Source organism: Nomascus leucogenys, chromosome X (genome assembly GCF_006542625.1).
Source record: "Nomascus leucogenys isolate Asia chromosome X, Asia_NLE_v1, whole genome shotgun sequence".
Classification (NCBI taxonomy): Eukaryota; Metazoa; Chordata; class Mammalia; order Primates; family Hylobatidae; genus Nomascus; species Nomascus leucogenys.
The window spans coordinates 75,312,890-75,336,817 of record NC_044406.1 but is presented as its reverse complement, the minus strand read 5'-3'; the positions used below and the strand labels follow the sequence as shown (position 1 = coordinate 75,336,817).

The 23,928-nt window shown below is 35.8% G+C and overlaps 1 protein-coding gene across 2 annotated transcripts in view; it reads right to left on the bottom strand.

Annotated features, from left to right (window-relative positions):
* DACH2 (dachshund family transcription factor 2) overlaps nucleotides 1–23,928 on the bottom strand; it is a 676,171-nt gene that overhangs the window by 305,303 nt on the left and 346,940 nt on the right. For both annotated transcript variants that reach the window (XM_003269018.1, XM_003269019.1), the window contains one exon: nucleotides 18,086–18,198. In XM_003269018.1, coding sequence (XP_003269066.1) covers nucleotides 18,086–18,198 — 113 coding nt within the window. The remainder of the gene's footprint in view (nucleotides 1–18,085; nucleotides 18,199–23,928) is intronic.

Genomic DNA, 23,928 nt, shown 5'->3' with positions numbered 1-23,928 from the left:
ATTTTTAATCACTTTAATCACTCAGTGCATGCCTTGAATGGGCTAATATGCTTTATATGCAAGCTTCTCTATGCCCTTGTTCACTTTAGTTATCTTTCACAAAAAAGTCAATCGATATTCTGGTCCTAAAAAAATCTCAATAGATAAATGGATAAAGAAAATGTGATTATGTGTGTGTGTGTGTGTGTGTGTGTGTATGTACAATGGAATACTATTTTACCATACAGAAAAATGAAGTAATGTCATTTGCAGCAACATGGATGGAAATGGAGGTCATTATGTTAAGGGAAATAAGCCATAGCTTATTTATGCACAGAAAGGCAAACACCACATGTTCTCACTCATATGAGGGAGCTAAAAAAGTTGATCACGGCTGGGAGCGGTGGCTCACTCCTATAATCCCAGCAGTTTGGGAGGCTGGGGCAGGCGGATCACGAGGTCAGGAGACTGAGAACATCCTGGCTAACACGATGAAACCCTGTCTCTACTAAAAATACAAAAAATTAGCCATATGTGGAGGCGGGTGCCTGTAGTCCCAGATACTCAGGAAGCTGAGGCAGGAGAATGGCGTGAACCCGGAAGGCAGAGCTTGCAGTGAGCCGAGATTGTGCCACTGCACTCTAGCCTGGGCGGCGAGTGAGACTCCATCTCAAAAAAAAAAAAAGTTGATCACATGGGGGTAGAGAGTGGAATGATAAATATCAAAGACTGGGAATGGGGTATGAGTACAGGAGGGGGTGAAGAGAGGTTGGTTAACAGGTAGAATCATACAGTTTGACAGAAAGAATAAGTTCTAAGGCCAGGTGCAGTGGCTCACACCTATAATCCCAGCATTTTGGGAGGCTAAGGCAGGAGGATCACTTTAGGCCAGGAGTTCAAGGCCAGCATGAACAGCACACTGAGACCCAGTCTTTACAAAAAATTTAAAAATGTATCCAAGTGTAGTGGTGTGTGCCTGTAGTCCTAGCTACTGCAGAGGCGAAGTGAGAAGATCACTTGAGCCCAGACATTCGAGGTTGCAGTGAGCTATGATCATGCCACTGCACTGCAGCCTATGTGAGAGAGCAAGACCTTTTCTCTAAAAACAAAGAAAGAAGGAATAAGTTCTAATGTTCAATAGCAGAATGGGGTGACTATGTGACTACAGTTAACACCAACGTGTTGCATTTTTCAAAATAGCTTCAAGACAGGACCTGAAATGTACCCAACACATAGAAATGATAAATACTCAGGTGATGGATATCTTGAATACCCTGACTTGGTCATTACACATTCTACACATGTAATAACATTTCATATGTACTTCATAAATATGTACAAGTATAATATATTTAAAAGATTCAAAAAATTATCTATAGAAACCAAATATTAGCCTGGGTCCCAATTTTTAAAAAGTATGAAGCATGGTGGTTACACTCTGAAAATAAAAGGATTTACTTCTCTAAATCATATATTTTTCATTAAAATGCATACCAGACACTGTTTGACTTCAAACTTCAATTTTACTTTAATACTGTGACAAAATACCATACATTTCAGACAGTTTAAGGGTAATATCTCTTCCCATTTATTTATCCATTTACCTAATCACTTTAATTAAGCTTAGAATTCAATTCACACGTTCACAATGAGGTGTAATATCTTTTTTGTTTTGTTTTGTTTTTTTGGTTTGTTTTTTTTGGTTTTGTTTTTTAATTTAATATTTTTTTATTGTACTTTAAGATCTAGGGTACATGTGCAGAACGTGCACGTTTGTTACACAGGTATACACGTGCCATGGTGGTTTGTTGCACCCATTGACCCATCACCTACATTAGGTATTTCTCCTAATGCTATCCCTCCCCGAGCCCCCCACCCTCTGAAAGGTCCCAGTGTGTGATGTTCCTTTCCCTGTGTCCATGTGTTCTCATTATTCAACTCCCACTTATCAGTGAGAATATGCAGTGTTTGGTTTTCTGTTCCCATGTTAATTTACTGAGAATGATGGTTTCCAGCTTCACCAATGTCCCTGCTAAGGATATGAACTCATCCTTTTTTTATGGCTACATAGTATTCCATGGTGTATATGTGCCACATTTTCTTTATCCAGTCTATCACTGATGGACATTGGGGTTGGTTCCAAGTCTTTGCTATATGACATTTTTTAAAAAGAGTTTTCTAGCCATTTTTTTTTTTTTCAGAATACGGTGTTCTGTGGTCAATGCTATGTAAGTTCTGCTAAGCTGCATCAATGCTAAGGTTGTTTCTTGGGGAGATGATGGCATTTCTAATGCCAGATATTTATTTTCTTTTTTTAAATTTTATTAATATCATACTTTAAGTTTTAAGGTACATGTGCACAATGTGCAGGTTTGTTACATATGTATACAACTTACAAGGGATGTGAAGGACCTCTTCAAGGAGAACTACAAACCACTGCCCAATGAAATAAAAGAGGATACAAACAAATGGAAGAACATTCCATGCTCATGGGTTGGAAGAATCAATATCGTGAAAATGGCCATACGGCCCAAGGTCATTTATAGATTCAATGCCATCCCCATCAAGCTACCAATGACTTTCTTCAAATAATTGGAAAAAACTACTTTAAAGTTCATGTGGAACCAAAAAAGAGCCCGCTTTGCCAAGTCAATCCTAAGCCAAAAGAACAAAGCTGGAGGCATCACGCTACCTGACTTCAAACTATACTACAAGGCTACAGTAACCAAAACAGCATGGTACTGGTACCATAACAGAGATATAGACCAATGGAACAGAACAGAGCCCTCAGAAATAATGCTGCATATCTACAACCATCTGATCTTTGACAAACCTGACAAAAACAAGCAATGGGAAAAGGATTCCCTATTTAATAAATGGTGCTGGGAAAACTGGCTAGCCATATGTAGAAAGCTGAAACTGGATCCCTTCCTTACACCTTAAACAAAAATTAATTCAAGATGGATTAAAGACTTACATGTTAGACCTAAAACCATAAAAGCCCTAGAAGAAAACCTAGGCAATACCATTCAGGACATAGGCATGGGCAAGGACTTCATGTCTGAAACACCAAAAGCAATGGCAACAAAAGCCAAAATTGATGAATGGGATCTAATTAAACTCAAGAGCTTCTGCACAGCAAAAGAAACTACCATCAGAGTGAACAGGCAACCTACAGAATGGGGGAAAATTTTTGCAACCTACTCATCTGACAAAGGGCTAACATCTAGAATCTACAATGAACTCAAACAAATTTACAAGAAAAAAACAAACAACCCCATCAAAAAGTGGGCGAAGGACATGAACAGACACTTCTCAAAAGAAGACATTTATGCAGCCAAAAAACACCTGAAAAAATGCTCATCATCACTGGCCATCAGAGAAATGCAAATCAAAACCACAATGAGATACCATCTCACACCAGTTAGAATGGCCATCATTAAAAACTCAGGAAACAACAGGTGCTGGAGAGGATGTGGAGAAATAGGAACACTTTTACACTGTTGGTGGGACTATAAACTAGTTCAATCATTGTGGAGGTCAGTGTGGCGATTCCTCAGGGATCTAGAACTAGAAATACCATTTGACCCAGCCATCCCATTACTGGGTATATACCCAAAGGATTATAAATCATGCTGCTATAAAGACACATGCACACGTATGTTTATAGTGGCACTATTCACAATAGCAAAGACTTGGAACCAACCTAAATGTCCAACAACAATAGACTGGATTAAGAAAATGTGGCACCTATACACCATGGAATACTATGCAGCCATAAAAAATGATGAGTTCATGTCCTTTGTAGGGACATGGATGAAACTGGAAACCCTCATTCTCAGCAAACTATCGCAAGGATAAAAAACCAAACACCGCACGTTCTCACTCATAGGTGGGAATTGAACAATGAGAACACATGGACACAGGAAGGGGAACATCACACACCGGGGACTGTTGTGTGGTGGGGGGAGGGGGGAGGGATAGCATTAGGAGATATACCTAATGCTAAATCACAAGATGTAATGTCTTAAGAGTTTTTCCTTTGAAACTAAACACGAGTCTTTTATCTCTTGTGGCCAGAGTACCCTAAGTCCAAAAAGTATGCTTTTTTTTCATAATGCCCTTGCCACAAATACAAGGAAAATCATTTTTCTCCTTTAGCCTTGCAGGAAGTTGCTTTTTCCTTCCAAAGGATATCTTTTTCTGCTTTAAATGTGATCCAGAGCAAAAAGCCAACTGTGTGACTATAACAATAACAAAGTCATAAATAGTATGATTCCAACTTTTAGTTTGCAAATATTTGTTTTAAACACTAGACTGACCGTAAGCAAAACTGAGAAGTAGGAAGAATTTGTTTGGGTCACCTTTCCACTTTCTCTATGCTCCTCTCTGTTGCTCTTTTAGTTCCTCTTCACAGCGTCAAGGTCCATGATGCTGTAGATAGCCAAACCACTGATCATCTCCAGATAATATGCCCTTCACTCTGGTCCTCAGTTTCCATTATTCCTAGACTATAAAGCTGTATTTAAGCAGAAATAGATACTAATTTATACTAAGTCATGATCAAACAAAGTATGACTTACTTTAATGCAAAAATCCACTTCTAGACAGGAGACAGTATGTTGGCGAAATGTTTGAATTCAAGTGGGATATATTGTTGAAAATATATTTCTAAGACTGGACACAGTAAGTGTTGGCAATGATATGAACGACCATACATAGCTGATGGGAATGCAAAATGACACGACTTTGGAAAACAGTTTTAAAGTTTCCTATAAACATAGACATACACTCACCATACAACCCAGCAATTCCACTTCTAGTTTTAATCAAGGTAAATGAAAACATTTCCACACAAAATGTATGCATAAAGCCTTAAAGCAGTGTCAATCACAATAGCTAAAAACTGGGAAAAGAACTCCAATGTCTGCAAGAGTGAAGTATATAAACAAATTATGTTATATTCGTACCATAAAATACTGCTAAGCAATAAAAATGAATGAACTATGGATACACAAAACAATTTGGAATCTCAATAAAATTATGCTAAAGGAAAGAAGTCAGACAAAAAATAGTGCATTCTCTACATAATCTCTTTATATAAAATGTTAGAAAATACAAACTATTATATATTGACAGAACACAGATCAGTGGTTACCTGGGAGACAGACAGGAAGAAAGGGTGTAGTCATAGAAAAGTTGAGAAAGTGATGATGGTTTCATAAGTGAGCAACAGTCCAAAATTCTCAAATTGTACTTTCTATGTACAATTTATTCCATGTCAATTATACCTCAGTAAAACCATTTTTAAAGAATGTAGTTGTTAACAAGGACCTTAGTCATCTCAAATAACTATAGATAGGCAGACATCTATCAACTGATTAGTAAATTTTCACCCAATATTGATGCTATATGAGAAAATCGCCCTCCTTTCTTACCCTCACCTCAATTTAATATTCATTCCTATCTACTATGACCCACTTCAGTTACTCTTTTTACAGTTGTTTATGTGACTTCATATATTGTCAAATAAGGTTTAAGGGAGAAAGGGTCTTCTATATTACTAAAAATATAGTTCTTCTCTGTTGGTCCCTTGATTATGCAAGTAACATTACTGAGAAACGAAACGTCATTACTGTTGAGAATTCAGAAAAAAACAAATTAAGTCAGAGTGTAACTGCCCCTTTTTATGTTGTAATTTAGTCTGGGAATTCTAATTTTCATTTCTACTAATCATGTAGAAAGCATTATTTGCTAACCCAGTTTGATCTAACACAGTGTTTCAAAAAGCATTCTCACCTGACACGTTCAGGTATACATTAAAAGAGTTAAGTAAGAGCCCTCTGGGAAAACAAAAATGGGTATTAATAACATTTTTAAGCTCTACGTTTGGGCATTCTCTACCTTGACTCAGGTATGTGTATGAATGTGTTACTAAGAACTACCATTTTGAGAGCTCTCAGAATTTTTCCTACATTGAACATAAACTGAAAATTAGTTCAAAACATGATCTAGATTTTAGACATTGCCAGAAAGGGAGCAAAGAAGTCACAAAAAAACATTTTCACCACTACAATCAAAGTACTCAATTCCTGTTCCCCAACCTTTGGTTGATTAAAGTGCCAGAATATCTTGTTGTCTATCAATTTTTAAAAGGTGAATTCTAGGTGCCAAGGACACATTTTGTTACTCATTTTTGGTCACAATATGTAGGTGATACTTGTATATGCTAAATTTTATTACTCTTTAATTCTTCAGTAGGAAATGATAGACACTCTATTTTGCTCTGCAGGATCCCTTGGATGATTGATAAAATGTATTTTGCTTAAGAAGGATACAGAATATCTTTTGATAAACTACATGCTTTAGTATAATGGGTTATTTTAGTACAGCCATCTACTCCATCCAATAAAATAAAGTAGTAACAAGGCAGCTTATCATTTGTCAGGCATATTATGCAACAGAAAGCTTTATTGTGCTATGTAAATGTTCCCTTTCTGCCCCGGAAAACAAAAGCTCGCCAGAATAAAGAGCAGACAATGAAAGAGTAACACAAGTAGTAGGTAAAAACTTGTGTATTTTATTTCATGTAATTTGTGTATTATGGGGAAAATGTGGTTGAAGGATGGGCCCTAGGGATGGAAATGTCTTTTTATAATCCAATAGACTTGGCTTGTGACTATGTAATTTTTGTAAGAGATCTCTCATTTGGGGATGGTTTGAGGATGGACCAGATGGAAAGCAGGGCACTGTGGGATACATCATTTATCACAGTGACAGTGTGTAGGCATCAGTGATCCTCTCAACACAGGGGGAAGCTAAAACTGCAAATGTGGAGCAGCATTACTGCCAGAGTAGTGGAGTTTGGCAACACTTGCATTTCTCATTAACTTAATCATATTAATTCATTAGCCATATATATCAAAGTAATTCACTCAGGAATTGTCACAAGGAACGATTTATAACTGTTACCTTTCTCTACACAAAAAGTAGGTTGCAGTCATTCACAAGATTTTGCATACTTCTTAGAAGGAAAAATTATAGCCACAACAAATAATAACAATAATCATCAACTGTTTTTATACCAGCTGTCCCACACGTAAACTACTATAAGAAGGAGCAAAAAAGAAAATTAAAGTGTTTTATTTTATGGAAGTTATATGATCAACAACAGATAAATAGATGGATTATTCCAAGGATTTCCTATTTCTGAAACACCAAACATCTGATCTCCTATATTTAACTTAAGCGGTTCCAATATGAGCCTGAAGATTCATAACCTCAATTTCTAATACCCAGGGTTTTTTTGTTTGTTTTTGTCAGAGATAGTTCAGCGTATTTGGGAAAGTGTGGTGTTTATGATAAATAAAAAGCCTGGCCTTATAAATTCTGGCTCAAATCTTTATTGTCTCTGAGATTTAGTCTCTGAGCTTCTTAAAAATTCATTTTCTTCATTTCCTAATCAGAAACGCTAAAAATGCTAACCTCACCAGATTGCTGAGAGGATCAAATGAGAAACAATTGAAAATAGTTCTTTATAACATAGAGCTACATGCATGTACATATAAAGACATTAAAGATGTGGGGATGTTTGGTAAAGCACTATATAGATTATTATCATATGTCATCATCATCATTACCATCATCATCACTATCACCATCACCAACATCCTATAGGTTTGCTTAAATTTCTCCCCTCCACCTCTAGAAATAAGCAATGTCTTCTGCCCTATGACCCAGCCATGCAGGACAAATATTTTGGCAGGAGCCTAAAAAATTGGGGGGAGACATTTTTAAGTTAAAATGAATATACTACATATAGAATAAGGAGCACTGACAGACATCTTAAAACAAAAATTTGTGTTTGGGAAACTGAGATTCAGCTAATATAATAAATGTAGTTCTAATTATTAAGCTGATGTGTTTAAGTTTTTTCTTTAGTAGAGAATCTGCAAATGCATGTTTGTCTAAACTCTACATTAGAAATATTAGTAATTCAAATTCTGGCTCCTATTACGCCAATGTTTCTTCGTGAGCACACAAGAATTAAAGAAAATGCAATGACATAAAAAACACCATATACTGTTTATATGATATGAAGCATACTTTACAATATTGCTCATTAAAAAACCCAAAGGTAGTCTTAGGAAAAGGTACATTTTTAGACACTGTAAAACAGCTTCACTGCTTTCACTCCTCTCATCCAAGGAGCAATCTTGACTCCAACTCCACCCCCTGTCAGCAGGAAGTAGTTACAGCAGTCATCAGCTTTTTCCCATCTCCTTAGCTCACAAGTCAGGATAGAGGTGTGCTGAAACTGAAAGAGGGAGATTGAAACTGCCTTTGCAAAATTATGACAGTAAAAGAAATCTGACATAGTTGACTCCATCTTGCTTCTAACCTTCAAGCTGTCCTTGGTCATTCCTGGGCATAGGACAAGGTAAATTTCGGAGGAATTTAGTTTAAAGTTTAACTTTGAAGCAAGGATGATAATAGTTCCTCCTTCACACTAGTCCACTCCCTGTTCTGGGGATAAAACTGCCTTGGTAAAATTAATGTAAAGCAACAAGATTGGGATTATGGGAGGGGCCTGAGTTCTGATAAAATATAGGTGTAGTTATTCTAACCCAATACTGCTCAGGAGACATGTGGCCTGAAGTTTTAAGATTTGTGACTTCTCCAATTGTTCCTGTAGATAACATCACTATAGTAGAATCTAAGGTTGGTTTTTGGAGATTTTTTTCAGCCTGACCCCACCCAGATTCATGATGGGATTCGACTTGTCCTGCGATCCCATCCAGAGACAGGATCAGCACATGAAAACTGTTTTCCACACCCCTATGATTTCATTCCTCAACCAATCAGCAGCACCCATTTTTCAGTCCCCTGCCCACAGACTTGTCCAAAAAAACCCTAACCTACAAGCCTTTAGAGATTGATTTGAGTAATAACTTCATCTCCTGTGTGATTGTCTTTATGTCAATTAAACTATTTTTTACTGCTAAAAAAGGAAAAATTTATTTGATTTAAGGAAACTATCAAAAAGGTTAGTTTGTTTTCTAGAATGAGGGCTTGATATTTTTTTTAAACTGAGAATGTCCTAGGACATCTCTTTATGACCACTTCTTAGCATCCAATCTAAGTGAGTGAAAATTTGAAATGCATCACGAAAAGAGAGGGATATTGATACCAATGATGCAATGAAGTTAATTGGCCTTATACTATGAGATTGAATTCACACGGTCAACACCAGATGTAATTCTACTTTTGGTTTTGCTAATCCTGAGTTGAGTGTTGTAGGTACTATTGCTGAATTGAATCTTCATGGGCTTAGTTACCTGAAGACGTGAATGGCATCTGACATTCTTAAAAAACAATTTTGCCATGATATAGCTAGAATAAACAAACTAACTTAAGAATCTTTTAAGGAATGAACACTACAGAATTTTCATCTGAAACACTTTATTACTTCCTTATAAGCTGTCAGTTTAAATCTTTCTCAGGCCAAATTTCACATCTGTCTATTAGAAATGCTTCATAAGCTGAGGAAAGGGAAGCCATCATCTTTTGGGAAATTCAAAGGCACAAACAACAAATCCATTCCATCAGTGTGATCCAGAGATATTAGCACTTCTGCAGAGATACAGAGAAGGATGTATATAATATTCCCTCTCCTTTTCTCCCTGTGTATCCCTAAATGTTTTACAGAAAATACTAGAAAATGGGATACTTATATAAGAATGAATTGGGGAATTAAGCTATTGATTATATGATGGAAACAAAGAAATACATAAGATGGGAATATCAGTAGTTCAAATACATAAAGGCAACAAGCAGTCTAACTTCATTATTTTGGAACATCTAGAGAAACGCTAGGTGGAATCTGGGAAAACTCTAACTCACAAAATAAATGTTATTTTAGTGTTATAATGTATTCTTATACTGTTTGGTACAGAGCAGATGTTCAATAAATAAATGTTAAATGAAAGAATGAATGCATATATGGCCCTAAATCTATTTCAATAGTATATATGTCTATAGTTACATAGATATAATATCTAAATGAATATCTGACAATATTATCAAGAATAGATCCTAAGGGACTTACCTTAGTGAATAAAGACGAATTAGTATTAATTAATATGTTGATTACTTGTATAACAGATCTTACTAAAGTGATTTTAGGCACCTAAATAACCCCAAAATATTTTAACGACACTACATTTGTGCACATATTCACATACACACACAATTATTGTTCATACATTTAATTTGCTAAATAAGATATTCTTACTAATACCAGAGACTTTGGCATATACACTGTCTGAACTCTCACAAATTCTGAACTAGTGGAGTTTAAATAAATCAGGTTTCCTTATGTAGGAAAAATATAACCAAGAGTAAAATAAATGTCCTTTAAACTAAAACAAAAATATAAATTACAGAAGAAAATAAAATCGGATAAAAATAGAAGACTTTATCTTTATAGTATGCAAATAAAGCAATATGGCACACCTAACATTATACTGCATCCTTGATGATTTACATGTCAAGCTATATAAATTAAAGGACTATTCTGAAATAAATCTAAGAATGATGCCTGAACCTTTTCTAACCCTTTTCATTGGCATGTTTTGCATGCACCTGCTGAGGAAAAAAGACCAACAATTTAACTTTTCCTCCACGCATTTGAATGCAGGTGAATAAGATATTGTTAGGCATATAAAATAAATTCATGTAAACTAAGGAAGGAATTTATGTAGAGCTCTGCAGATTCCTCCACCTTCCCTTGATTACTTTTTAAACTGTCTGCATCTTTAACAAATGTGCTCATGTCTTTCCTCACTCAACGTTTTGTCTAGCTCTATAATCCCACTCTAGGCACAAGCAAAAGACTAAAAATTGAGGAGTTTTGTCTCAATGGCTCACTTGATGGTAAAGCCAAGTGGCAGGAAGTAAAACAAAGCTTAAATCCAAGGAGTATGACGGTATGAGTAACTTGAAAAGCATATTTCAGAATGTCATCCATGAAAACTTCACCAAACTTGCTAGAGAGGTCAACAGTCAAATTCAGGAAATACAAGATTCAGGAAATGCAAGATTCTATACAAGATGATCTCCAAGACATGTAATCATCAGATTTTCCAAGGTCAAAATGAAAGTAAGAATGGTAAAGGCAGCTAGAAAGAAAGGGCAGGTCACTTACAAAAGTAACCATATCAGGCTAACAGTGGACCTCTTAGCTGAAACCCTATAAGCCAGAAGAAATTGGAAGCCTATATTCAACATTCTTAAAGAAAAAATTCTTCAACGAAGAATTTCATATCCAGCCAAATGTAGCTTCCTAAGTGAAGGAGAAATAAGATCCTTTTCAGATTAACAAATGTTGAGTGAATTCCTTACCACCAAACCTGTCTTACAAAAGATCTTGAAAGGAGCACTAAGCAAAGAGAGGGAAGACCACTGCCAGCTAATATAAAAACACACTTAAACACACAGACCATTGTCACCCTAAAGCAACCACACGAACAAGCCAACATAATAGCAAGCTAATAGCACAATGACAGGATAAAATCCACAAATATCAATACTAACCTTGAATGTAAATGGGCTAAATGCCCCACTTAAAAGGCACAGAGTGGCAAGATGGATAAAAAGGCAAGACCTAAAGGCATGCTGTCTTCAGGAGACCCATCTCACAATTAATGACACTCATAGGCTCAAAAATAAAGGGATGGAGAAAAATCTACCAAGCAAATGGAAAACAGAAAAAAAGCAGGAGTTGCAACCTTAATTTCAGAAAAAAACAGATTTCCAACCAATGAAATATTTTTAAGAAGGGGCATTACATAATGGTAAAGTGTTCAATTCAGCAAGAAGACCTGACTATCCTAAATATATATGCACTCAACCCAGAAGCACCTAGATTCATAAAACAAGTTCTTGGAGACCTACAAAGAGACATAGACTTCCACATAATAATAGTGAGAGACTTCAACCCTCCAGTGAAAGTATTAGGCAAATCATTGAGGCAGAAAATGAGCAAAGATATTCAAGACCTTAATTCAACATTGGACCAACTGGGTCTGATAGAACTTTACATAACTCTCCACCCAAAAACAACAGAATATACATTCTCACCACCACATGGCACATACTTTAAAATCAGCCACATAATTGGACATAAAACAATCCTCAACAAATTTTTAAAGAACCAAAATGATACAAAACACACTCTTGGACCACAGCACAATAAAAATAGAAGTGAAGATGATGAAAATGATTCAAAACCATAAAATTACATGGGAATTAAGCAACATGCTCCTGAATGACTTTTGGGAAAATAATGAAATTAAGGCAGAAATCAAAAAGTAATTTGAAAATAAAGAGAACAAAGACACAACATACCAGAATCTCTGGGACAAAGCTAAGGCACTATTAAGAGGAAAATTCATACCACTAAATGTAAACATAAAAAAGTTAGAAAGATCTCAAATTAACGACCTAACTTCACAACTGACATAATTAGAGAAGCAGGAACAAATCAAGCCCAAGGCTAGCAGAAGAGAAGAAATAAAAAAAATCAGAGCTGGACTCAAGGTAACTGAGAAACAACAACGACAACAAAAATTCAAAAGATAAACAAATCCAGGAAGTTTTTTTGAAAAATTTAATAAAATATATAGGCCACTAGCTAGACTAATAAGGAAAAAAGACAGAAGATACAAATAAACACAATTAGAGATGATGAAGGGAATGTTATTACTGACACCACGGAAATAAAAACAACCATCAGAAACTACTACAAACACCTCTACACACACAAAATTAAAAAACCTACAAGAGATGGATAAATTCCTGGACATATATACGCTCCAAAGACTGAGCCAGGAAGAAAGTGATTCTCTGAACAGACCAATAACACACTCTGAAATTGAATCCATAATAAATACCCTCCCAACCAAAACAAACCTGGGATCTGTTGGATTCATAGCTAAATTTTACCAGATGTATAAAGAAGAGCTGGTATTATTCCTACTGAAGCTATTCCAAAAAATTAAAGAGGAGGGACTCCTCCCTAACTCATTCTATGAGGCCATGATCATCTTGATACTAAAGCCTGGAAGAGACACAACAAAAAAGAAAACTTCAGGCCAATGCCCTTCATGAACATCGATGAAAAAATCCAGAACAAAACACTTGCAAATTGAATTCAGAAGCACATCAAAAATATAAACTATCTCAAGTAGGCTTCATCCTCGGGATGTAAGGTTGGTTCAACATATTCAAATCAATAGATGTGATTAATCACATAAACAGAACTAAAGACAAAAACCACATGATTATCTCAATAGATGCAGAACTGGTTTATGATAAAATTCAACACATCTTCATGTTAAAAACGCTCAATAAACTAGGTATTAAAGGAACATACCTTAAAATAATAAAAGCCATCTCTGACAAACCCACAGCCAACATTATACTGAATGGGCAAGGGCTGAAAGCATTTCTCTTGAAAACTGTAACAAGATAAGGATGCCCTTTCTGAACACTTCTATTCAACGTATTATTGGAACTCCTAGCCAGAGCAATCAGGCAAGAGAAAGAAACAGAGGGCATCCCACTAGGAAGAAAGGAAGTCGATATATCTCCGTTTGCAGGTGACATGATTTTGTATCTCGAAAACCCCATTGTCTCAGCCCCAAAGCTGCTCCAGCTGATAAACAACTTCAGCAAAGTTGCAGGATACAAAACCAATATACAAAACTCACTAGCATTCCTATACACCAATAACAGCCAAACTGAGAGCCAAATCAGAAAGGCAATCCCATTCACAGTTGTCATAAAGTCAATAAAACACTTAGGAATACAGCTAACCAGGGAGATGAAAATCTCTACAATGAGAATTACAAAATACTGCTCAAAGAAGTCAGAGAAGACATAAGCAAATTGAAAAATATCCCATGCTCATGGATGGGAATAATCAATATCATTAAAATGGCCATATTGCCCAAAGCAATTTACAGATTCAATGCTATTCCTATCAGATTACCAATGGCATTCTTCACAGAACTAGAAAAACCTATTTTAAAATTTATCTGGAACCAAAAAAGAGCCCAAATAGCCAAGGCAATCATAAGCAAAAAGAACAAAGCTGGAGGCATCATGTTACCCAACTTCAAACTACACTACAAGGCTACAGTGACCAAAATAGCATTGTATTCATACAAAAACAGGCACACAGACCAATGGAACAGTTTGGAGCACCCAGAAATAATGCTATGCATCTGTGACCACCTGATCTTCAACAAAGCAGACAAAAATAAGGAATGGGAAAAAAACTTTCTTATTCAATAAATGGCACTTGGATAATTTGCTAGCCATATGCAGAAGACAAACTGGACCCCTTCCTTACATCGCATACAGAAATCAACTCAAGATGGATTCAAGACTTAAATGTAAACCCAAAATTATAAAATCCCTGGAAGACAACCAAGGCAATACCATCCTAGACATAGGAATGGGCAAAGATTTCATGACATAGACACCAAAAGCAATCACAACAAAAGCAAAACTTGACAAGTGGGATCTAATTAAACTTAAGGGCTTATGCACAGCAAAAGAAACTATCAACAGAGTAAACAGACAACCTACACAATGGAAAAAAAAATATTTGCAAACTGTGCATCTGACAAAGGTCTAGTATCCAGCATCTATAAGAAACTAACAAATTTACCAGAGAAAAACAAACAACCCCATTAAAAAGCGGGCAAAGGGCCAGGCATGGTGGCTCACAACTGTAATCTCAGCACTTTGGGAGGCTGAGGTGGGCGGATCGTGAGGTCAGGAGATTGAGACCACCCTGGCTAACATGGTGAAACCTCATCTCTACTAAAAATACAAAAAAATTTTGCCAGGCGTGGTGGTGGGCGCCTGTAGTCCCAGCTACTCAGGAAGCTGAGGCAGGAGAATGGCGTGAGCCTGGGAGGCAGAGGTTGCAGTGAGTCGAGATCAGGCCATTGCACTCCAGCCTGGGCAACAAAGCAAGACTCCATCTCAAAAAAAAAAAAAAAAAAACAAGTGGGCAAAGGACACGAGCAGACACTTTCCAAAAGGAGACATACATGCAGCCAACAAGCATATGAAGAAAAGCTAAATATCACTGATCATTACATTTTGTGCTATCATTAGATTTTGCAATTGTTAGATTTGTGGTAAATCAAAACCACAATGAAATACCATCTTTCACCAATCAGAATGGCTATTACTAAAATGTCAAAAAACATGCTGACGAGTTTGCAGAGAAAAGGCAACACTTATACATTGTTGGTGGAAGTGTAAATTAGTTCAACCATTGTCAAAAGCAGTATGGCAATTCCTCAAAGAGTTAAAAGCAGAACCACCACCCTGAAATTCTATTACTGGGTATATATACCCTGAGGAAAATATATCATGCTATGATAAAGAAACATGCAAGTGAATGTTCATTGCAGCACTATTCACGATAGCAAAGACACAGAATCAACTTAAATGCCCATCAATAACAGATTGAAAAAAGAAAATGTGGTATATATACACCATGGAATACTATGCAGCCATAAAAAAGAGATCATGTCTTTTGTAGGAACATGGATGGAGCTGAAGACTATTATCCTTAGCAAACTAATGCAGGAATAGAAAACCAAATACCGCATGTTCTCACTTATAAATGGGAGATAAATGATAAGAATTTATGAACACAAAGAAAGAAACAACAGATACTGGGGTCTACTTGAGAAGGGGCAGGAAGAGGGAGAGGAGCAGAAAACATTACTATTGGGTAATGAGCTTAATACCTGGGTGATGAAACAGTATGTACAAACGAAAATAAATTAATTAAACTAAATAAAATTTAAAAAAAAGAAACTCAGTTCTGCCACTCACTTGCTTTGTGACCTTAAGCAAATAATTTAAACTCACGGAGCAATAGATTGTTTACCTTAAAAATGAAGTCATTGTCCATAAGGCTACTATGAAGATTAAATGAAGTATATATAAAACACTTGGCACCCATGGCTAGTACATAAAAAGAACTTAATGTATATTAGAGCTTTTCCTCAACAAATAACCTACTAATGTTTACTCAAAATGATTTAGCTTCAAGGCAATTTTAAAATCCTTTTCTTCTTTCATCTGTACATTCCCACAAAACCAGGACACAGATTTGATTATTTGCATGGTACTCTTTCTAGGCTCTAGGAATGTATTTCAGGAGGCAAGAAATAGATGGTCATTCATTGAATACCGAGATATATTTCAGATGTTGTTATGCTTTCTATCTTCATTTATATGCACAGGGCTACTCTCTTATATCAGAATTTGTTTATAAATATTTAAAGTTGAAAATTCGTTATCTTCCCCCTCAAAGCCTGAGTGTCTTCCCAAGTTCTCTGCCTGAGTTAATTATACCATCATCCAGCCTATCACCCAAGCTAGACATGAATCATCCTAGACCACCACCTTAGCCTCTACATTTAATCAATTATCAAGTGTGATTAACTCTAATTACTGAATCACTCAGAATCTTTTCTCCATTCTATTGGATTTGCCTTCAGGCCCTCAATATTTCTCCTTTGAACAGTAGCAACGGATATTCCTTCATTTCATTACCTTCATTGCTATCTATCTACCCTCCAGGCAATTGTTTTCCGATCATTTACTCAGTTCCTTAGCAAGGGCTCCTTTTACCTATAGAAGTTTCTTAAGAATAAAACAAAACAAAATCATATGTGAAGGAGAACATATAAGATTCTAACTAAGGCAGAAGTGTGGAGCATGGAAGTACTTCCTCACTTCTATGTCAGCCAGTAAGGAAAGTCCTGAAAGACACTTTGGAAACCACTGGTCTAAAGGGAAAAACTTAAATTGCTTAACATGGTAAATCAAAAACTGGTTTCACAAGCTGGCTTTTCCCTCCCTAGAAATTCCAACCACATCACCTACAGGTCTTCTAGCTTAAAGCTCTGCTCCAGTCTCTTCAACTTAACTGCTACTCCCCATAACACACTGGGCTTTTTCTCATCCATCTGTACTCTTCTATCTGCTTGGAATGCTCTTCCTCTGATTCTCCATCTGTCCAGTGCTCAGCCTACAAAATACAGCTCCAAAGTTTCCATCTTATGGAGTATTACCCAACTTACCAAAATTGATATAACTGCTTCCACTTATGTGATATTATAGAACCTTGTATGTGCTTGTATTTTGGCCTCTATGATACTTTAATGCAATTATTAATTTACATTCCACTCTCCCCAGTTCTAGCGTGGCAAGGACCACTACTCATATATTTTTACAACGCCTAGAAATTACCCAGAACACAACAGATACTTTATAAATGTTCGTATCATTGTATATAAAGATATCATTGTTATTAAATTCATTTTCTATGATGTAATAGCTTTAATGATTTTTAAAGATTCAATTATAGAAATACTAAGCTTATTTTTAAGTGTTTTTGTGTACTCTCAGGTACTTTTTTAGGGACTCAACAAAGTTCAATGCTAATTTATGACACTGGAATTTTACCAGTTATTCACAGTGTTCAATGAAAAACACTAAGACATCGTCCAGGACAATGACCACCCGCACCTTCTTCTTCTCTAATCATAAGGCTCCTATACCAAGGATGCATTTTAGGTCTACTTTTTAACCTAGAGTAATAACTTGGACAACATACGTGAATGCCCAGAACCCCTGGAAACTAAAAGAATATTACTGAGACCTAAGTATACAGGAGTGCTGCACCCTACGGGAGGCTTCGAGATGATGCTGTTTGGGCCAGTGTCTCCATTCCTGTCCCTAGCACAGAAACATATACATATATACAAACAATAAGGCCTTGAAAGGGATTTTCTGCAATGATATGACAATTTTTAGAATCACGTCCATTTGATTTGTCGCTCAAGTAAAAAAACTTGTTTTCACGAACGCTTAAAAAATTCAATAATGTAACCTTTAATAGAGCTTGCAAAGCTCTGAAGGACAAGGCAGTTAGATCAATATTGGTTGATTTCAAATGCTGGGCAGTACGAAGAGACATGGCTGATCATGAGATGGATTTTATTACCTGTCGGAGTGATAAGTCCTGGTGATAAGAGGCCTGGGACTGCATGGGGCAGAAGGCGAGCATTTTCCTGCAACACTCCCAAAGAACGCTTAGGGGGCCTGCCAGGTCTTGAACTGTTGAAAAACAGACAAATATAGATAAAGGTTAAAAATTTACTTTTTTTGAGAAAACCATCACTTGCAATATTTACCTTTTAAATCTTGTTTAATTGCCAAAAGTGATAGAATTTTACATTAAAGACTATTTTTGTGGATTACTAAGAGGCCAATTCTTTACTTTCCGCTAAATTTCCCACCATTGTTATGGCAAACATTAACGCCATAAGGGATCAATTTTAGTTTAGATTCCATTTACAGGCCAGCACTTTGCAATGCAGCTTACCTGTCGTGTGAGAAACCCTAAGTTACCCCTGCTTTCAAAGCTACACTTGATCTGAAGTATTAATAAATGCTTCTGAGATCTGAGATAGTGACTCACAGAATTAAGATTATATAGAATGTGAAGTGATTCTCTGCCCAGCATGCCAGAGGTGAATGGTGAAGAGCTGACAGATGTAGAATAGAAGCCGATGTTTATTAGCATTTCCACAGCTGCCGGGAGCCCATGAGGAACAAAGGGTTACCACCCTCAGTAGGTTTTGTTTTCCTACGTAGTTTTTAAACCAAGCTGTATAACAAGCAGTTCACTCTCTTGGAGTGGCCACACTAACAAAACCTGCCACCTTTGCAATCTAGACTGTCTTTTCTCTCAGATTGATTGGTGTTTTTAACTAATGAGTTGATGATAAACTTATAACATTAACCTAATCCATTGCATTTGTACATTCTTCACCCATGAGCAGTTCAGAAACTGTAATTGTAAATGCTAATTCATAAAATAATGAAATAAAAAGTCAGTATCTGTTGCCTCCATCTTGTACCGTAATAGAGTGAGGGTACTGAAAATATCATTTTAAAGCTGTCACTACATGAAGAGACTTGTAAGTCATAGAACATTAGGATCAACTTATTCTCGAGTCACCCAATATATTTCAACTATTACTTTCTAATGTTGCCTAAGATATTGCTGTTGCCTTTTAGTAGAAATGCATTTTACAAAGCTGAATGATATGAGTTTTGACAAAATACTGCAAAATACTATATTAAATAACTTCAGCAGCAAAAATGTATGAGGTTCAGATAGAGAACATACCCCAAAATGACTTTTGGTTTACAAAGAAATTTAAGTTAAACCTCACTCTATCAACTTTGCAGTAGCAAAATGCTCCATCAATGTAAGACAAACTCTGCTTTTAAATGAAAAACAACTTCTAGCAACCTTACACGGAGGTATCATTACCCAGTTCATTTTTCATACACTGTGCTAGTGTTATTTTCTTCCATTGTACATCAATATTACATATCAATCTAGCACAAAAGATTCTGTTTTTCTCATTTGATGTTTCAATTTTATAAATGGACTCTCCTCTCCTTCTTTCTACTTGATTCTGGGCCATAATTTATTTTCTTTAATTCAGTGTTTTATCGTGTTTGCCTTTGCCCTATTTTATGGCTTTCTGACTCTTTTAAGGAATGCTGGAAGCAGAAATATCCTATGTACTTCGAACGTCCTAAAGGATCCCAATATCACTGAAAAATGTTCATTGGAGTATATCCAGGCATCAGAGAAAGACACATTATTTTATTGAATAAACTTCATCAAATCTATACTTTCTAAATGCTTTTTTGTGTCATTCTATTTGTCAGAACTCAAGCCTACTAACTTTATTTAAACACACCTGATTACTCTTTGTATTTTTCCACTGTAAACATCTCAGTGCTATCTCCATTCTCATGAACACTTTCAGACTGGCTGCCTCCAGAACTAAGCGGCCTGATGCTCCCTCTACTTCCACGTGATGAGCCATATGACTGCCAGCAGTTAACAGTACACTTTGAAAGCCATAAGGTTTAACTAGTTGTGTTCCAAATTTCTTGGTCAGTTCTCACTATCCGAAGCAACTCTTTTCCAACAATCTGACCCAGGCCTCTTAGTTCAGTAGTTCTACCTTAAAGGTGAAGACTTGAAAAAAAAAAAATGGTTTCACAGCTTATTTCACAAATGGCTTGGTACTATCTATTCCATGTTATAAAATCCAGGAGGACCATATTCTCCATCCTAACTTTTATCTCAGTTCCTAATTTTATGTTGTTGGTATGATTAATTGTGAGTCTCCCCAACTGGAATCTAAGCTCCATGAAGGTAGCATACTTGTCTGGTTTTGTTTGTTACTGTATCCTAAGCAATTCTCTTGGTTTCTAGCAGAAAGTAAGACACAGCAAAAAGTTAATTAAATCAATTAATTAATATACATAGGAAACAATCTTTCACTGTTTGTACAGTTTCCAAATATTCCTTCAATTACTCTGGTCTCTTTGATCACAAGAACAGAGTGCCAGTTTCATTTAATCATAACACAATTATGTTTTTAAATCTTGAACTTCACAATAACTATAGCAGCTTCAAAACATGATCAACTCAAATCTAACTGTGTACAAGGGTAAAGAAGGCTATGGATAGATCCCATTGTCTTATTCACTTAGAAGCCCTACAAGCTTCCAGATCTGCTTAAGGAATAAAGGCCCCTGCAGTCACACATATGCCACATATGCAGTAACGATATCGTTTATTCAGTCATCTAGTAAACAAACATGCACTAGGTACCCATTAAGCGTGTGTGTAGTATAATGCTAGGTATCAGTGACACAGAGGGTAAAACGTAACCTCAACGAGGGCAAAGATTTTGGTTTGATTTTTTTCATTGATATGTTGTGAGAACCTACAAGTTTTGCCTTTCAGGAGCTTGTGGTCTAGTTATAGAGATGTGTGTTTGCCCTGTTATTTAAAATTTCTGATTGATCCTTTAGTGAGTATGCTTGTGAGATACCTGCTTCCAAACTTGTTTACATTTATCAGTCATCAAATATCACATTCAGATTTCTTTGTTTTTAATTTTGGAACAAAGACTTGGGCCCCAAGAGTAAATTAATTGGAATGAAGTTTGTGAAAGTGCTTTACAATCAATATACCTACATACAAATATAAGATAGCTTTATTCTATTAGACCTACTGATTCTCCATAGTAAGACATTCCTAGACATTCCTGCATGTCATTTTAAAGAACACAAGCCTGACAACATGATGAAAGATTGTGGAGGACTCTGTAAAAAGTTGGGAAGGATCTTTCTTGATATATGATCTTGCCATACTTCTTATCTTTAAGAGCTGTATTAGCATCAGGCAGATATTCACATATTAATCAAGACAAATAAACATGTGGTGGTTTAACTAGGTAACTGTTATTTGGATGACAATTTAATCAGCATAGGTTGAAAGGTCCATCATTGTAGCATCCTGCTTCTCCTAAAATGTTGATTGTATTACTGATCTTAGTAATGCTTTATTTTACAGGGCACGAACAACCATGTAATTACTCTTTAACTGAATGATAATTGTTTCTTGGCAATTATTTGTTTTCAGTTTAATTACAAGGTTATTTGTAGTCTGTAAAATAAAACAGGCCTTTTTACAAAGTTCCCATCCAAATGGCTCTGCCAGTATAGCACTCATGTACACTGTAAAGGAAAGTTGTTATGGTACATGGCAAACAACCCCATAAAATAGTCAAACTTATTAAATACCTCAGCTAAATCTTGGAGAGATTCAGCTTTATAGAATTCACATTAAGTGTAATATTTATAGGTTATTTAAAGGGAAATTACACCAAATAATCATAATTTCTCTGGGCCCAGGTCATCCATTAACATAATTTATCCTCATATGATTTCCCCTTCATTCTGTAAACATTTTAGAAGAAATGAAATACTCACCCAGCTTCCTGAGATTGAAAAATAAACCAACTTAAAATATATATTAACAGTACTTCATATTTCTGCAGTTGAAGTGGATTACCATCAGAGCATTACCTTGAAGTTTACAAACTTTGTAGAATTGGCAATTCCCTAAGAGGGAATTTCAGCAGGTCTTCTAGTGTCAATAAGATAGGACACATTCTGTGATGTATCTATTCCAAGTTGAGCAATAGACAAAGTAGCTCATACATCATTCATTAAGATTACTAAATTTGACTGTTGAATTTATTTTTATTTCATGTCATCAGCTATTTGTGAATCAAGGAGTGAGCAACTGAGTAAGAAGAGTGATTTTTGTTGTTCCAAAGAAAAAATCCAGTTAATTAATTAATGACGTCATAAGCCTTAAAGATATTTAATATAAATCATATGAGCAGTCCTTGATTTAATAAGGAATCACAGGTTATGTCATCCCTTCAATGAAAGCTTGTCTTCCTACTTCTTAAAGAAACACTTACAACATCCCAGGACAGTCTGTGAAAATTGCTGCAAATATAGTGGTAGTTAAGAGTGGTATTAGCAGCAACTTGTAAAAACCACTGCAATTCAATTCCTGAAGTGAAAGCCATTACCAATGACCTGGGATTTACTTTTCAGAGTTATCACTGATATTTAAAATCCCTTGAGATGGTAACTGAATGTGTCACTGTTTAGCGTACGTTAGAAGCCAGAAAACCAAAAATGACATTAGCTTTGAAGGCGTTGTTTACCTGACTATGAAAGTGCTGCTCTGAGTTTCAATGTGCATGTTATATTAAATAAGAATCTCTTTATTTTGCCACAACAGTAAGACTTCCAATTGCTGTGTGGATTAATAATAATCTCTTAGGTCTGACATTTATTACAACATTTCAAGGATGCCAATGGTAGCTAAACTCTACCTGACCTTCCAGTGTTTATGAAGAGAAACAAACTCTGACCTCACAGCAACCTGAATCCATCTTTTCTGTGCTGGAAAACAGATCACTTGCCTAACTATTGCACTGGATTGAATTTCCAACTAGATCAAAGGCAGTAGCAACCAATTCAGCAACCACGAAGAAGTCATCCATGCAAAATGGGCAATTAACATTAATCATATATTAAATCGTTCAAGCTGATAACTGGAACCTGATCACTATGGTAACTCTCATAAAATGGTGCTTATGTTAAACTGGGCATCAATCAGCTCTTGGTTCATGGGAACTTAAAGTATGGTTCATCATGTCTTCAGGAGTGATCAATACAAAGAATTAAAAAACACACCAGAGAGAAGATCATTTAGATTCTATTAGCATTTTCTACCCTTTTCAGATCTTATATGCATATCCCAAACTTAAGCGTAGATATACTAAGAGGATCAACACCAGCATTTCATTAGTACCAGGCAAGTTAAGGAAATTAACATAAGATTGTTGAGGGGGATGAAGGAAAACCTCCACTTGTCAATGGGTCATGCATTAAAATGTTAAGGCTCATGTAGAACGACCCATGTTTATGTATTAATCTTATAATTATAATAAATTGAATTATTTATAGCTATGTTTTAAAATGGTGATGCTTCTTTCTCTAATACTGAATTTCTGTTTCTTTTCCTTCAAAAACAAAAGAAATCTGATGGCATAGACAATTTATGGGTTGACTACACACTTGATAGGAAGTATAACTGTGAAGCTATTTTGTACTTCATTTACTTGACTCTGTTCCCTGTTTAAATGAAATGTGCTCTAAATCTGGTGTTAGCACCTTTAAACAAGTTTACTTTTTGTCCTAAATTCACTAAATTCTAATAAAGATCTTCGTATAATTAACAATGATTTTATAACATAAATGCCAGTGTATGACTTGAATTATTAGCAACCTTTTCTCTTTCTGCTTGTGTAATTCCTGTTAACATCAGTAGAATCAATGCACCTTAGTAAATCTGTTTTTTTTTTTTTTTTTTGACACAGA